Source organism: Seriola dumerili, unplaced genomic scaffold (genome assembly GCF_002260705.1).
Source record: "Seriola dumerili isolate Sdu_G_001 unplaced genomic scaffold, Sdu_1.0 BDQW01000088.1, whole genome shotgun sequence".
Lineage (NCBI taxonomy): Eukaryota > Metazoa > Chordata > Actinopteri > Carangiformes > Carangidae > Seriola > Seriola dumerili.
In genome coordinates, this window is record NW_019174343.1 from 9,494,759 (window position 1) to 9,509,780 (window position 15,022).

General features: G+C 43.7%; 1 protein-coding gene across 1 annotated transcript in view; it reads left to right on the forward strand.

Annotated features, from left to right (window-relative positions):
- Positions 1-15,022, forward strand: part of magi1 (membrane associated guanylate kinase, WW and PDZ domain containing 1) — a 138,681-nt gene that overhangs the window by 98,597 nt on the left and 25,062 nt on the right. The window contains exons 8-12 of the mRNA XM_022745048.1: positions 1,426-1,483; positions 2,466-2,599; positions 3,868-3,987; positions 6,399-6,584; positions 6,774-7,430. Of these exons, the coding sequence (XP_022600769.1) occupies positions 1,426-1,483; positions 2,466-2,599; positions 3,868-3,987; positions 6,399-6,584; positions 6,774-7,430 (1,155 nt within the window). The remainder of the gene's footprint in view (positions 1-1,425; positions 1,484-2,465; positions 2,600-3,867; positions 3,988-6,398; positions 6,585-6,773; positions 7,431-15,022) is intronic.

Here is a 15,022-nt window from a genome sequence, read left to right on the forward strand (position 1 = left end):
CTTTAGTTACTTTGAATCAATTTCAAGCCATAGCTGGTGTGAGAGTACTGCAAACTGTCATCTTCAGTCCAGCTGTAGTATGGTGTGTGTCGCCTACAGACAATTTAAACATTCTCATCCTTCATTTTTATAGCATCTACTGCTGACTCCACTCAAACCAAGGGCCCTCCTCATTAGAAAACAGAGGGAGGCTCTCCAAGTTGGATGATTGTAATTACCAACTACTCGCACAAAGGGCGAGGCATAATTGGCTGAGGGTAATAATATGTAAAACTTATACATCACAGGAGAGGATTACTGGACAATCTGTGTTTGTAGCCAATTAGAAGCCTCTGACATTATCTATGTGGAGGCCAGCCAATAATCAATGCTGCTGTAATCAGACAATAGAACCGAATCAGATGACCCTGTTGGAAATAATGGCATCACGCTCTCTGGCAAACAGTGTAGAAACGCAGCTAGATTGCACCATTGGGCAATTACACACTGCTGAAGTGGTCCTCATCATATTCATATCTTTCCCTAATCAGTGTTGATTACTGTGAATTTCACTTAAACTATGTAGAAGTGTCGTGCTTACATCACAGTGAGTAAGCAGCGGCTCTCAATGCCACCTCCTCATGCGACGCTGGTTTTCATTCAAGTCAGGGTGCAAACTATAAAGCAAGAGGTGGCAAAGTTGAAGTCAGATAAATTCACACAAAACCTCAGTTACTAATGTAAAAAATGAAGGACACAAACTTTAGCAGACAGAGACCAGTGGTGGTACCTTTGTGTTTAGCCAAGGACAGATATCTTTTCACTAATCTAGCCATTGAATTAATCCAAAATGTTTGGCTTTGTTATATTGTTTGGACTGTTTCTCTTTATGAGGAAAAAAAAAGGAAAAAAGAAAATTGTCCAATCAATTACTCACAGTCAAGTCTCTTCAGTCAAAGCATGTGTTTTCTTTTTTTGTACAATGGTTACAAAGCCTGAATTGTTCCTCCTTCCTTCCCCCAGTTTCCCTTCCTTCTTACCTTCACCTGTCCCTCCCTCTGTGCTTTTTTTTCTTCTTCCCACTTTCTGTCCTTCCAGCTCTCTGACCCCCTCGCCACTCCTTTCTCCCACCTTTCATCTCTCCATCCCTCCATTCATCCATCCCTCCAAGCCCAAGGGGGTCTTGCTCTGTTCTTATCTGATGTGTGGAAATGTCAGCAGTGTGAGGGGACAGAGGGGGCAGCCAGACAGCCTGTGAAGCTGTTGAGTCACTCTGGCCCTGGAGACTGACTGACAGGCAAACACAATGGAGAGGCAAAAGGTCTCCACTGGCCTTGCCACTAATGGCTCAATACATGGCCTCCAGCAACTTCACAGCCCTGAGCTTTCCTCGTTTCTGCTGTCTCACTCTGTCTTTTTTTTTCTCTCTCTCTCTCTCTTTTTCAGAACTTCCACCGGGATGGGAGAAAATAGACGATCCAGTGTATGGGGTCTACTATGTTGAGTAAGTGATGTCCACTACGCTACATATCAAAAGAAGGCTCATATGCAAATGCAGATGCTGATGCTGCACCCAGGCTTGCATTTTTCTCCGCGCACGTATAGAGAAATGCTTTCGCACATATTCAGTCTAACAAAGGAAACTCTTGACCTCTCTGTAAATAGGAGCAGCTCTAATGTGTGTACACTTCTGCTGTGTGACGTCACAGCCAGATTTCGCCTCAGCTATTCTGGTCTCCTGTAGACTGGAAAATGTAGGCCATTTTGTGTGTGTCATTTGGGAAAACATGCAGCAAGTGTGTGTGTGTGTGTGTGTGCGCGCGCCTCTCATCTTGTGTGAGAACCTGGGCCTCAGCATTAATATGAATAATATTTCATGCGTTTTAGACGTTGTTCAAAGCAGCACCTGCGGGCTCAAGGCTTTGGCATTTCTATTTTTTTTTTTTTCCTCTTTGTGTCTGCAATAATTTTTTTTTCTAATATACATTATTCACCATTTCCTTCATTTGCCGTATAATGTGGTGCTTTCAGGTATAATGTTTTTGGAGCTTGCAGGTTAGTAGGAAACCTCCCAGGGTTGGTGTGTGATATGAAAGGCGTTTGTAGTTTCTTTGAATTAAGCCATCATCGTAATGGGATTTATTTGATGTGATTTGTGGGTGTGATTGTGTCATGCATGTCTCAGACAGGAGCTGTTCGTGTGGATGGATGCATGTGTATTGTGCCACTGTGTGTGCCACTATTAATCAAAGCTTATCGCTATGTCTCCCCTCCCTGTCTTGACCCTATCTCTCTCTTTTATTATCTTCTCTTTCCTCTGTGTCTGTCTTCCCTCCCCGTTGGGCCTCACTTACCTGCTGATATTTACTTCTTGTCCGACATCCTGTATTCTGTTCCTATTTTCTGTGTGTTCCCTATTATTCATTCCCCTCTGTCACCCATTCCTCACCTCCATCAACTCCATCCCTCCTTTCACCGCCCCTCAGTCATATCAACAGGAAGACCCAGTATGAGAATCCAGTACTGGAGGCTAAGAGGCGCAGGCAGCTGGAACAGCAGCAGCCTCAGCAGCCTCAGCCCCAAAGCCAGCAGCCACCTGAAGGTGAGCGCTACATCCGAGGTTCGTTCACAAGCCCCCACCAAGGGCGTCATTTCCTTTCTTTCTATTCATGTGTGTGACTGAGTTGTCTGCATATGTGTCTGTATGTGCCTGTGAGATTGTGTCTGTCTTTATACCAATTATTGCTACAGAACTACTTGATGTTGCCTGCTACTGCCTTATGATTTGCTAAGTGCCCTTCCATAAAGGCATAACTATTATTTGCGGCTGTACCGCGCAGCCTTTTTGAAGTTAATTTCTGTTTTCTGTGTTGCCTTCAGATATTTGTTTGTGGTAATAATTTAATAGCTTTTTTCCCCAAAGGAGAAGACAGGTAAGTTTGGCTTCAAATGAAAATGATCCGCCTGCTTAAGAGAGTCCGCTTCTTAATTTGTGTGACTTCATAAAGCACTAAAAGGTGCCAGTAATAAAAGGAATATAACGTAGCATATTTGAAAGAGGACTTCTGCTCGCACAGCTGCCGCAACTCAACCAATAGGTAACCTTAAGTTTCCCCTGCTTCCTGTCTTGAACCTTATGCATTCACAGGACGCCCTGCTAAGAGATTAATTGTAAATGCAGGCCAGCCTACAGGGGGACTCTCCTATCACGCTCCACCTTCTGCTCATTCAGCAGAAATCATTCGATTCCACTCGATTACCTGCTGACTTTACTCCCGTTTGAAAGCTCAATCTCTCTTCAAAAAAAACTCGATACCTTCAAGCAGGGTTTTTATCCATTTTTTTCACTTCTGCATTGATTCCGTCTTACGGTTAAGAATATTAATGAAGGTTGTAGGCTGATCGGTGCTGTGATGCTGTAACAAGGTGATTAATCAAAGAAGGTGGCCATTATATTGTATTTTCACAATACCTCCATCTGTTTTCAATGCACCGTGCTAAAAGCTTCAGAAAGTTAATATGTGACCCATTCAACTGAGTTTACACATGATCTCAGAGAGATGTGAAACTGTAATGTGGCTTTCACAAGATCTCTGAATAGTTAGACTTTTGGAACCACTTCCATTCACTTGTTGCACTGTGGGAAGATTTTGTAACTACATATCAGACAGAAGCCAGAGCAGGAAATGTGTTGTTTTCACAGATAATTTTTAGCCCTTCTTCCATCACTACTTCCTCCGGCTTCATATGAAACTGGCTCTGTCCCAAACACACAGCAAGGTAGGCCAGATTGTCCCCAAGCCCTTAGCCCTGGTTTCTTCCACAAGTAAGGCGGCTGTGCACCTGTGTAGACCCCATCTAGAGAACATGTGCCTCTTGCTGTTTCAGAATGGATTGAGGACTCAGCGTTGGCCGGGGCTCCTCTGGCCAGCTACGCTGCCAATCACCAGGAAACCTACAGGGACCCTCAGACAGGACCCACAGTGCCCAACGCAATGGGTCAAAAACGTAAGTTCATCTATATGATTAAAGTCTGAAACCTAATGAAAACAATATTTTCTCATTGTTGTATTGTACCTTCATTGTGTTTTTTTTTGCTTTGCTGCCCAGGGGGACTTATTATGAGTAAAACCAAATTCAACTCTTACAATGTAGTTTGCTTTCCTGAGCTGTGGCCTCAGGCCATGTTTGAGTTTTCATGATGGAGGAACAGTCATGAATTGACACTATAAAGCAGCTTCCTGTATAAGTTTCATCATATATACTTAATAAGTAAAATAAAATCTATCTCATTCATTATGTACAGTAGCCTACAATTTTTCCAAGAGAGCACTCAAGGCAATGTTTGTATTTCTGTGAAGACACACTGAATGTAACCCGGCCAAGTGCAGTGTTATTTTATATATGTGCACCATCTGTGTTTACTGTGGCCACATGTTGACTCTCATGGAACCTCTGTTATGTTGCTCCAATTTTTGGATCAAATAATGGCCTGATTTCACCCATCATTTAGCAATACACACACCTACAGACATAGTGTCTAGCTGTGTGTGTGCGTGTGTGTGTGTGTGTGTGTGTGTGTGTGTGTGTGTGTGTGTGTGTGAGTGAGTGAGAGAGTGTAAGTGTGTTTTTCTCCTGGTTGCCAGCTCCTTTTATACCAGCCTCCCACTAGCAGCTTGTCTAATTAGCACTGCCATGGCAAAGAATTAACTGCCTCACCCTGTCTCCCTCTCTTACTCTCACTTGCTGCTCTGTCAGTCGCCTTTTCCCTTTTCCCTCATCGATCTTTTTATTTTATAGCTCACATTGGTCGTCGTGCCGGCTTTTGTCTCGTCTCCCGCCACTGTCTGCTTTGGTTCAATTGTTTGTTTCTGTCCGTCTTTCCGTCATTCCATCTTTCTCACTCTGTCTCTCCCCACCTCCCACCCTCTCTGACGTTGCTATTCTGTACTGTCCTAGGCCTTGACATTCCTCCAGAGAAAGGCGTCATTTGAAATCTCTTTATCTCACTCCTGGCTTTCATGTTTCTCCTGCTTCCTGGTCTGTTCTTACATCTCTGGATCCCTTGTGGATAGAGCCGCCATCTCAGCTTGCAGTTTTGTTACATCTTGCCTGTTCTGAAAAATGCTATTCAAAGATGTTGCGTGCGCGCACACACACACACACACACACACACACACACACACACACTGCTCAACACCACAAACACAAGGACACCAACTGTAATGCATTTTCCATTGAACACATAAGCTGTAGCACTGCCATAATCTAATACGGTTCTGCAGGTCACTAAACACACATTCCTCTGTGGTCCCTTCTGCTCCCTGTTCACTGTCATTCTGGCCTTCACCTCAGCTAACATCCTTTATTCATATGTGTGAATCATGAGCTCATGTATGTGAAGTTTCTGCAGTATATGTGGCATACATTTTGTCTATTAATAGACAATTAGACCTTAGCCTTTCCTTGTATTCAACCTTTCTCTCATTCTGAACCGTGAATACCTCACTCCACTTTCTGATTTAGACTGATACCATTGCATATCTTTTTTCCTTTTATTCTTAATGCCACATAATGAGGTAGAGAAAGCAAGAAGAAAGGAAGGAAGAGTGAGTAATTGGGTTTAGATTGCACTGTTTGAGCAGTTCTCATGACTTAAGACCGGTGTGAAATGTGTTTCATGGATGTTCCTGTGTTAATTAAACCCTCACAGCCACTGTTGAATAAGATAGATGTCTTGCTAGCAGTAGCCATTTATCAAGGCGGAACCCTGTCTTATGTGAAGATGTTAGTCACGTGACCTTCTTGTATTAGAGGGATGTCACCGGTATTTGATATCGTAACTTAAAGATCTGGTGCCTCTCTCTTCTTTAAATTCAAAACCAGCATTATTAGTGAGAAGGATCCAACAAACAGTATTAACCAATGGTGACAGGTGACAAAACAAAAGTTTTCTTTTATTTTCTGAACTATTTATGTCCCTTTTTAGAGTATTGATGTCCACTGTGCAGGTTTCATTTGACAGTGCTTTTGCCCCCAAGCCCTTTTAAGTAATCAATATTGCCGTAGTCGCTACAGTATCCATATCAAATAATTTACAAGCATTGTATACAGTTGCTTTTACCAGCTAATATTACCCTCTATAATCAGTTTAAATGTAATTGCAACCATGACCAATACCAGCTGATCCACAGTAGATCCAGAGTCAATGCTCAAGCTTAGAAGTGGCTGAAGCGGGGCTGAAGGGGGGGCCTGGGAGGGTAGGATTGAGTTGGGATTACCCCCATATTCTACTACATGAGCCCCATTCTGATTCATGTTGTGTCATCTGGGCGATCAGTGAACAACAGCCGGTAGGCACATTGGTGAATCAGAACGGTCTATTGAACTGGATCATCTGTGTGTGTCTGTGTGTCCAGGAGGGAAGCCTTTCTTTACTCGGAACCGATCCGAGCTGAAGGGGACTTTCATCAATACCAAGCTGAAAAAGAGTCGCCGGGGGTTCGGTTTCACTGTTGTTGGAGGCGACGAGCCGGACGAGTTCCTGCAGATAAAGAGCCTGGTCCTAGATGGACCTGCTGCCCTCGATGGCAAGATGGAGACAGGTCAGTGTACTTTATTGAAGTTTACACAGAAAGAATACTGCTGTAGTTGGAGTTTCCATATGCTGACTGTTGCATTGTGCATGAAGAGGGAAGTGTAACTCGTGTCCACTAAGTAATAGATTGGCATTGGCAGAAGAATGCTTTCCTTAACAAAATTAAACTAAGTTCTTCTTCTTCTCCACTTCTAAGGTGACGTGATCGTGAGCGTCAACGATACATGTGTGCTCGGCTACACCCATGCCCAGGTTGTGAAGATCTTCCAGTCCATCCCAATTGGCTCCATGGTCAACTTGGAACTGTGCCGTGGCTACCCACTGCCCTTTGACCCCGATGACCCCAACACCAGCCTGGTTACCTCAGTGGCTATCCTCGACAACAAAGAGCCCATCATTGTCAATGGCCAGGAAGTGCCCAACAGCTACGACTCGCCGTCCAGCCACGGCAGTCAGAACAACAACGGCTCAACCAACGGCGGGGCACCCCTCAACGGCCTCCCCCGACCCCACAGCCCCTCTGCTGAGGTGGCTTCTGATACCTCTTCCCAGCACGGCTACCCCAGCGATGTGGTCACCCTGGCCTCCTCCATCGCCACACAACCAGAGCTCATCACTGTACACATGGAGAAAGGAGACAAGGGGTTCGGCTTCACCATCGCCGACAGTCCCGGAGGCGGAGGGCAGAGGGTGAAGCAGATCGTGGACTACCCTCGCTGCCGCGGCCTCAAGGAGGGAGACATTATCGTGGAGGTGAACAAGAGAAACGTGCAGAGCATGTCTCACAACCAGGTGGTCGACCTGCTCAGCAAGTGTCCCAAAGGCAGCGAGGTCACCATGCTGGTGCAGAGAGGTGAGTGGAGGGCTATCTCTCTTTATCCACGCACGCTGTGTCAATGCATTTGGCAGTTGTATTGTAACCGATGACAGCAGATGGAGATGAGGGAGGTGGAGGAAACAGGCGTCAAGTTATATGGCAGTTTGATTCATGTGCCCATATGTTGAAGCACTGCAAAACAAAACAAACCTTGAATCTGCTTGATGCTGTTGACAAAGGAGAATAGGCTTCTGCCTTAGAGGCTGTTCCAGCTCACAGAGAGCTCTTTTATTGACACATATTTATTTATTCATGTAAATAGAGGTTGGAAGCAAAAAAGCGATTGCAAAGAAGGCAAGATAGAGGGATAATTATGGTAGGCAAGGATAAAGGGAGCCGCAGAGAAAGTTGAAATAACATTTGAGGATGTGGCTGAAAGTGAAGTGGGAAGAGAGAGTGAGGTGTTTACACTGAACAGTATCGACAGTCAGAACATTATAGTTGTCTTGAAATGGAAAGGTGGCATAGAGAGGGAAAAGTTAAAAGGGGAGATGGAGGTACTATGAAAAGCAGGGAGAGAGACCCAGGTTTAGTTGGTGTTTCAGGTGTCTTGTGTTTCATCATTGAGAACACGTGTGGTTTATTTTGGGCTCTTAGTGTATTTCCAGCTTTAAAGATGCCATCAAATGTGCTGGCACGCCTTTTATCCACCCACCTACTTTTCTTGCTTGGTATGAGCTGAAGCCTGCGACATTTTGCTATTGACATGCATTTTCAGTGTTAGCTGGTCAATGTCAGTGCTGCAAAAACAGTGTAGCGGCATGTGAATGCTGCTATTGAACGTGCACCACTCGTCTTTTGTTATGGCTTCTGATTGAAAATCGCTGTCGCACAGAAGCACTAAATGGAAACAAAGCAACTGTGAATGGAGGATAAAACTGAAATGATTGAATTTCAGTATTTTCCCTCCAATCACCCTCAGACTCACAGACCTCCAAAGCTCTAAACGCACTGTGTGATACAAGTAATTGGACCATTTTCTCTGTCAGACTGTCCATAGCTTGCTTTGGGGCTTATTAATTCAAATAACTAAAAGGTTTTTGTGTATGTGTGTGTGCACACACGCAGTTATATTCTCAGTGGGGTTAAGTGCTCAGAACTGTCGAGGGAAATTGGTCAGATGAATGGCAGCCAACTCACATTCTAGTCTCACATTGAGGCTCAGTCTTTCTTTCTGTCTTTTTCTCCCCACGTGTGACTTCACCTCAGTTTGTATCTCCGTCTCTTTCTTCATTTTGTTACTCTTTCTTTGTCTCACTTCTTAACACACACACACACACACACACACACACACACACACACACACACACACACACACACACACACACACACACACACACACACACAGGAAACTGTTCCACTCCACCCTCTCAAGGAGCATTTCTTCATCATGCGAGTGTACACAAGCTTATAAAGTGATCAGCATGGGCAGGGGCTTAATGGACTGTCAATAAAACAGAAGGCAGTTAAGATGGGCTTGTATAAGCACCACAGACAGACAGATATGACTGTGATAGGAGGAATGGCACTGAGCTAAAACACAAAGGTACGGATGATGATGCTGCATGTGGAACATTTTAATTGAACCAGCACAACTTTAACGGTTGTATTTATCCTACTTGCGGTTTTGTTTGAAGGGTACAAGTAAGCTGAGAAACATACAAATACAGGAAACAAATATGAAACCCAACTTCATCTTTATTTTAGGAGCACTTTCCTGGCTGGTACTTCATGCAGATTAATACCACTATACAGCAAACATCTTCTCCTATTAGCTCATTTAAGCACCAGGTGCTGGTTACTGTATGTTATACAAAGAACCTTTCGCCTGAGGAGCCTGTTGACTCTGACATCACAACACAGCCAGTAATTAGGGAACCAAAGTACAATTTGGAGGGGTGCAGTGTGTCAGTGTCTTTTATTTCTCCTGGTGGCCATCAAACCTCCATATTTTTGGTACCTTTGGTATCAATAGAACCGTCTGTAGCACTGAGTACCTTTTTTAAACTGTATTTTATTTCAGTAAAGATCTTATACAGCTGCTTGTGTTCAGACAACATCTGTTTGGCTTCTTTTGTTAAACAAATAAAAGGCATTTGTAGAGAAATACGTTTATATTCCTCAGGGCAAGGTATCAAAAGAAACATTGTTTTGGTATTGGTACCAAGCTGTTGAAAAATTTTGAATAATACAGACGAGCATCTAGATGGCAACCAAAATTATATTTAATCTAGGCCTGCAACTAAAAATCAATTTTATTATCTATTAATCTATTTTTCTTTCATCAATTGATTATGTGTTTTGTCTATACAATGAACAGAAAAAAATAAAAAAAATGTAAATCACAGCCCCATAACCCCAAAGATATTTTCTTTACAGTGATTTAAAAGGCTGACATAAAGCAGCAAATCCTCATACCAGAGAATGGCTGGTATGACTGTGCTTTAAATCCCCTTAAGCAGTCATCTATTAATAAAATTGTTGACCATTGCTTTTCTAACTAATTGTTAGACTGTGTGACTAATTGTTTCAGCGCCAATTTTATCTAGCTCTAATTAGCAATAGTGTATACAGTAGGGACAAATAAAAAACATTCAGATATCCCCTATGTGGCATTGTAAAGACTTGCACTAAAGAATTAATTTTAGATTTACCTTCTCAGTGAATAAATTAAAGAACAGATCGCAGGGCTCCACTGAAGCGTGTGCACCGGTGTGTATTTCTTCCTCCAACTGAATTCCCACACATTTCCTTCTGTCCTTCACATTTCCCCATGATGACTAGTCAATTTGTTTATACACCTTACATTTTCTTATGTGTCAATACCCCGCTCACTCTCCATCATTCACATGCCACAGGTGTTGCCAACATACGCACACAGTCAAACTCCTGAGAACATCCAACAAGGTTCTGGACACGGTTCCCTAATTACTCTCCCGCTCTCATTCTCTTCACTGCTCTCACTCCAGCTCACTCCACCAGTAGCAGCAAGGCACGCTGGCCTCTAATTGGGGTCCTGATGTCAGATTTGCTTATCATACACATACATCTTTACTCTCTTGTGCTCTCTTTTACTCTCACTCTCCCTCCATCCGTCAAGAATCTCTTCTTCCCTGAGCAAACACCAGTTGTGCGTGTAAAACACACACACACACACACTCACACACACACCCACTCCCACACACGCCTGCTCACAGTTGGTCTCAAACATGGGCTGTCATGCATCCAATTATGGATTCCTTGCAGAAAGACCCTGGTACAGTCTTAATTGGTGGAAATCCACCCCTCCTCCACAAATCCATCCCCCAGTTTCTGTTTCTATTCCCTTACTGCCAGTATGTAGATTCACACCCGCTCGCCCACATGAGAACCGGCGCACAGAGATACACACTCGTGAAGGGGGTTGTGCGCAACAGTGTGCCCCCTCACCCCTCTCCCACTATTTTTGTCACTGTGTGTGTGTGTGTCTGTGTGTGTGTGTGTGTGTGTGTGTGTGAGCATGAGCATGTGTGTGAAAATGTGTTTTCCTTCCACACTAGCAACAGTGTGCTTGAACGTTGTGTGGAGAAACTGTGAATGTCATGTAAGGTTTTTGTTTTTTTTGTTTTTTTTTTAACTCTTGTCATCTTTATGAGCAAGATGCATTAGCTATAAATGAGCTTTTTTGACCCTTTTCGGTCAAGTTAATAAAGACAGAGGAAAGACCATCCACAGGTCGAAGTGGTTTCAGACATTTTGTACTCTGAGAAGTGCTGCCTGCACGCACATGGGCATGATTTATTACTTCAATCAAGTCTGTGTTTCATGATACTCCATTCTTTCATTTGTCTAATTACACAGCTCTAATGTGCTCATTTTCCCCTGCCTGTCTTCTCCTGCCCCCACCAATGCAATGACATAATTCATTTTGGCCCCCAGTGTCTTGCTTTATCACAGACGCTAATTTCCTCTCCCATGTTCCCCTTAAAAAGGTGTAAATGTTACTGGGTCCATAGGGATGCGTTCACCTGCTGTGCAGCGTTTTGTCAGTGAAAACTTGTTTGGGTGTAGAATTTCTGAAACACCGCCTCTCAATAGCCCAGCAGCTCATGTCATTATTCAGCTATAGAAAAATGAAGCCCATTTGTCTCAGCGTGGATGCGGAGTCGTGCTCTACCCTTTTCTTTTTTCTTTTTCTTTTTTTTACCTGTTTGTAAGGCCAGGCAGGTGCTGCAATGAATGCAAGGTAATTTGCGCTTGGCTGCAGCAACTGTTTGTAGCCATGTGCAGGAAATGGAAGGATAGATGGCTCCAGTGGACGAAGGGAGAGGAAGAGAAGGGTGGATGGATAGATGTCAGAGGATCAGAGAGATGATGAAAGAACAGCGCAGACACCCCCATGATGCTCCGCTCTCTTTTTCTCTTTTTCTTCTCTCTGCCCCTTCTTCATGACTCATAAATCAGCGGTGTCACATTAGTCCCTGCCAGGCAATCAGGCCTCGCACTCCTCTTCTTGCAGAATGAGAGATGGACCTTTTCTCTCCTCCCATGTAGCCCGTGGACGGACAAATGGCAGGTTGAGGGACCAACACAGACAAAAGGTGTTGAACTATTTCAAAGTGTCAGCGTGTTTGATGAACCCCTTCACTGCTCAGTTGCTTCCTTTATGTCCCCTTCAATAAATGGGAAGCTAAATACCCAAAGACGTGTGAGACCTCAGATTATCCGCATGGCAGTTTGGAAACCTCTTAAGAGCATTCATCTACATAGTGTTGCTTTTCCCCTCAGTGCCTTTAAAGTGCAGCTTTAAGGAGATTTATTGTACCCTTGAAGACAGACAGGAGGTTGAAATGTGTGTTTTCCTTTGTTTTTTTTTCATGGACATGCAGCTTAAAGAGGGTAAAAACACCAAGTGGATCATTGGCACACTAGATAGCTCTTATTGGCATAATGGTCGGCAAGAGCACCGACAGCTTGAAAATGCTGCCTGTCAAAAAGCACTCCACGGATCAGTGTTCTTTGAGGACGTACACTCAGAGGCAAAAACACAATTATGTGAACTTGCATAACCCACATAAACAAACTCACAGTTACTGGCAGGCACATTCATAAGTCCCGTATAATGTGGCCAGTCTCGTACACACCCTTTAGAAAGAGATAAACGTTGATGATGGTTCCCTGCACAGACCAAAGCAGAAAATCAATTCACTCTATGGGCAGGAAGCGTCGTATTTTTGCCCACTTCGCATTAAAAATTCTGCTGACTGCACGTTCCAATGGCACCATAACGAACAGCATTGCAGTCCTGAAAAGCAATGATGGGGGAGCAGCCTGCCCGCTAGGTGCCCACGATTCACCTCCGCTTGTTTTTTGGCTCGCTGGAGGCTTGAGCCGGTGAATCACTGCTTGTTGCACAGGGACGAGGTGAGCCTCTCTCCCTCACCCCCCACAATCTCCCATGTCTTCACACCTCCATAGCTATTTGGGCGAGTCGTAAATCTCCACTATTGCACCATCTTTTGTTTCCATGACAATGCTCTGCAGATAGTGTGTGCTGGGGTCTCCTCTCGGTGGATGTGTGCATTTGTGGGAGGAGGGGATTTCACTCCCTCTTTTTTAAAAAGCAATGGGAGGCAAAGGAGAAACCACGCCATGGTTCAGATTTTTTCTTAGATAATAAAGCTCCATGGAATTCATTGCAAGAAAAACAGCTCTGTTCCATCGCATTTTTTCACACAACTTTTTGCTTGCATGCTCTGCCTGGTCATCTTCACTGTCTGTTTAGTCACATTGTTATGCTCCTCTGTCACATTTAATTTCACAGTTTACACACAGACACATAGAGGAAGCTAAATAAAGCTGTACTCTGCGGGGCTGTCACATCCAGGCTGCTGATGTACACAGCTGATGTGAGCCTTTCACTCTGTCACTGTACAGCAGAGAGCTGTTCACCACAACAACCGTTGCTTGGAGACCGTCTGTCAGTTCCCCATGGTCACCAAGGCACTGTCGCCACAGTGACAGATGGACCTGCCTGTTGGAAGCAATCACTCCCAGCCGAGATCTACCAACACGAACACATAAACACACGCGCTGTGGTCAGACAACATAATCTACTTAGTAATGGCTTCCGTTTAGCGACTGCTGCGCTGCCAGGTTGGCGCAACAGTTCCTATCTGTCGAAGGAAACTGTACAACATGTTCACCCGGGGGCACCGTGCTTCTTGTCAACCTGTACCCAGTACAGCGGAAAACAATTAATCCAAACCATAGGTCCTGTGACAGCAGTTTGTGCTGAATTCATCTTTCCAGTGCACCAAACTGTGTCACAGCTTCCAAATGTATAGTCGCATTTATTCCACCATACGTTATTTCCAGTGTTTGCAAAAGAGTCCGCCCACCAGAGGAATTTAACCAGCTGTGGGGCTGTCAAACAGAAAAATAAGTCACTGAAAATCATGGACTTTTTCCTCAGGCAGTGAAACAAGATGACTGTTATTCTGTCAAGCTTGATGAAAGGTTTTTTTTTTTTACTGCAATCCTCAAATGTACTGGATATTATTTTGGTCTCATTGGAATTCATATTCATCTGTTGATATATCATTAATCATAAAAACCACATATTATACAAATGTAGTGCCCTGTAGGTTTAATAATCCATCATTACTCACTGCTAAAAATGCATTGTCTGGCTCAAATTTTAAGATTTAGTAAGCAGAATAAAATGAGCCGGGGTGGGCCAGTACATTATCTGAGAGCTGCAGGCGCAGAGGATTCTCACTCACGCTGTCGGAGTGCAGGCCAGGCCAGACCGCCCACCTGTCCAAAACTGCTCTTTCCTCCCTCTTGTCCTATGTAATTAGGACTGGAGGTTGGCCCAAACATCCACAATACCTTTTGATCTGGGAACTTCAAACAGACAACACACAAACTCTGGCATTTCACACACACACACGTACACACACACACATACACACACACACAAAAACCCATAGAGCTGCTTCTGCCTACCAGTGTACTGTTGACCTTTGTTACAGATGTGTCTTCACTGTTTTTATTTATTTTGGTGATTGTTTTCATCCTCAATTATCTGACAATTTCTTTTTAATCAATAGATTAATTGTTTAGTCTATTAAATGTCACAAAATAATGAAAAATTCCCCTCACAAGTTCCCAGAGCCCGATGTAACAGCTTCATTTAGCTTTTTCTGTCTGACCTACAATCACAAACCAAATGATGTTCAGTTTAGAAGCTGAATCTTGGGAATGTTTGGCATTAAAGCTTAAAAAATGTTGTAAACAATTAATCGCTTATCAAAAAAGCTCATTTATAGGTCATTTAATAACATTGCTTTTAGAGTACCACATGCAGATTTCAAGGTTAAACAGAAAATGTACTTTACATTACGAAGACCTGAATCGACCTGTGTCTGAGTCTGTTTATTGTCTGCTTGGGTGTGTCCACTGTAAAAGCAAGGAGAGACACTGACACTGACAGCAGCAGCAGCAGCAGATCACTTGCACTGGATCGGTGAATAATAATCTAACAGCCAGCATGACTGACAGCATGCTTACCGCCAGAGTGAAGT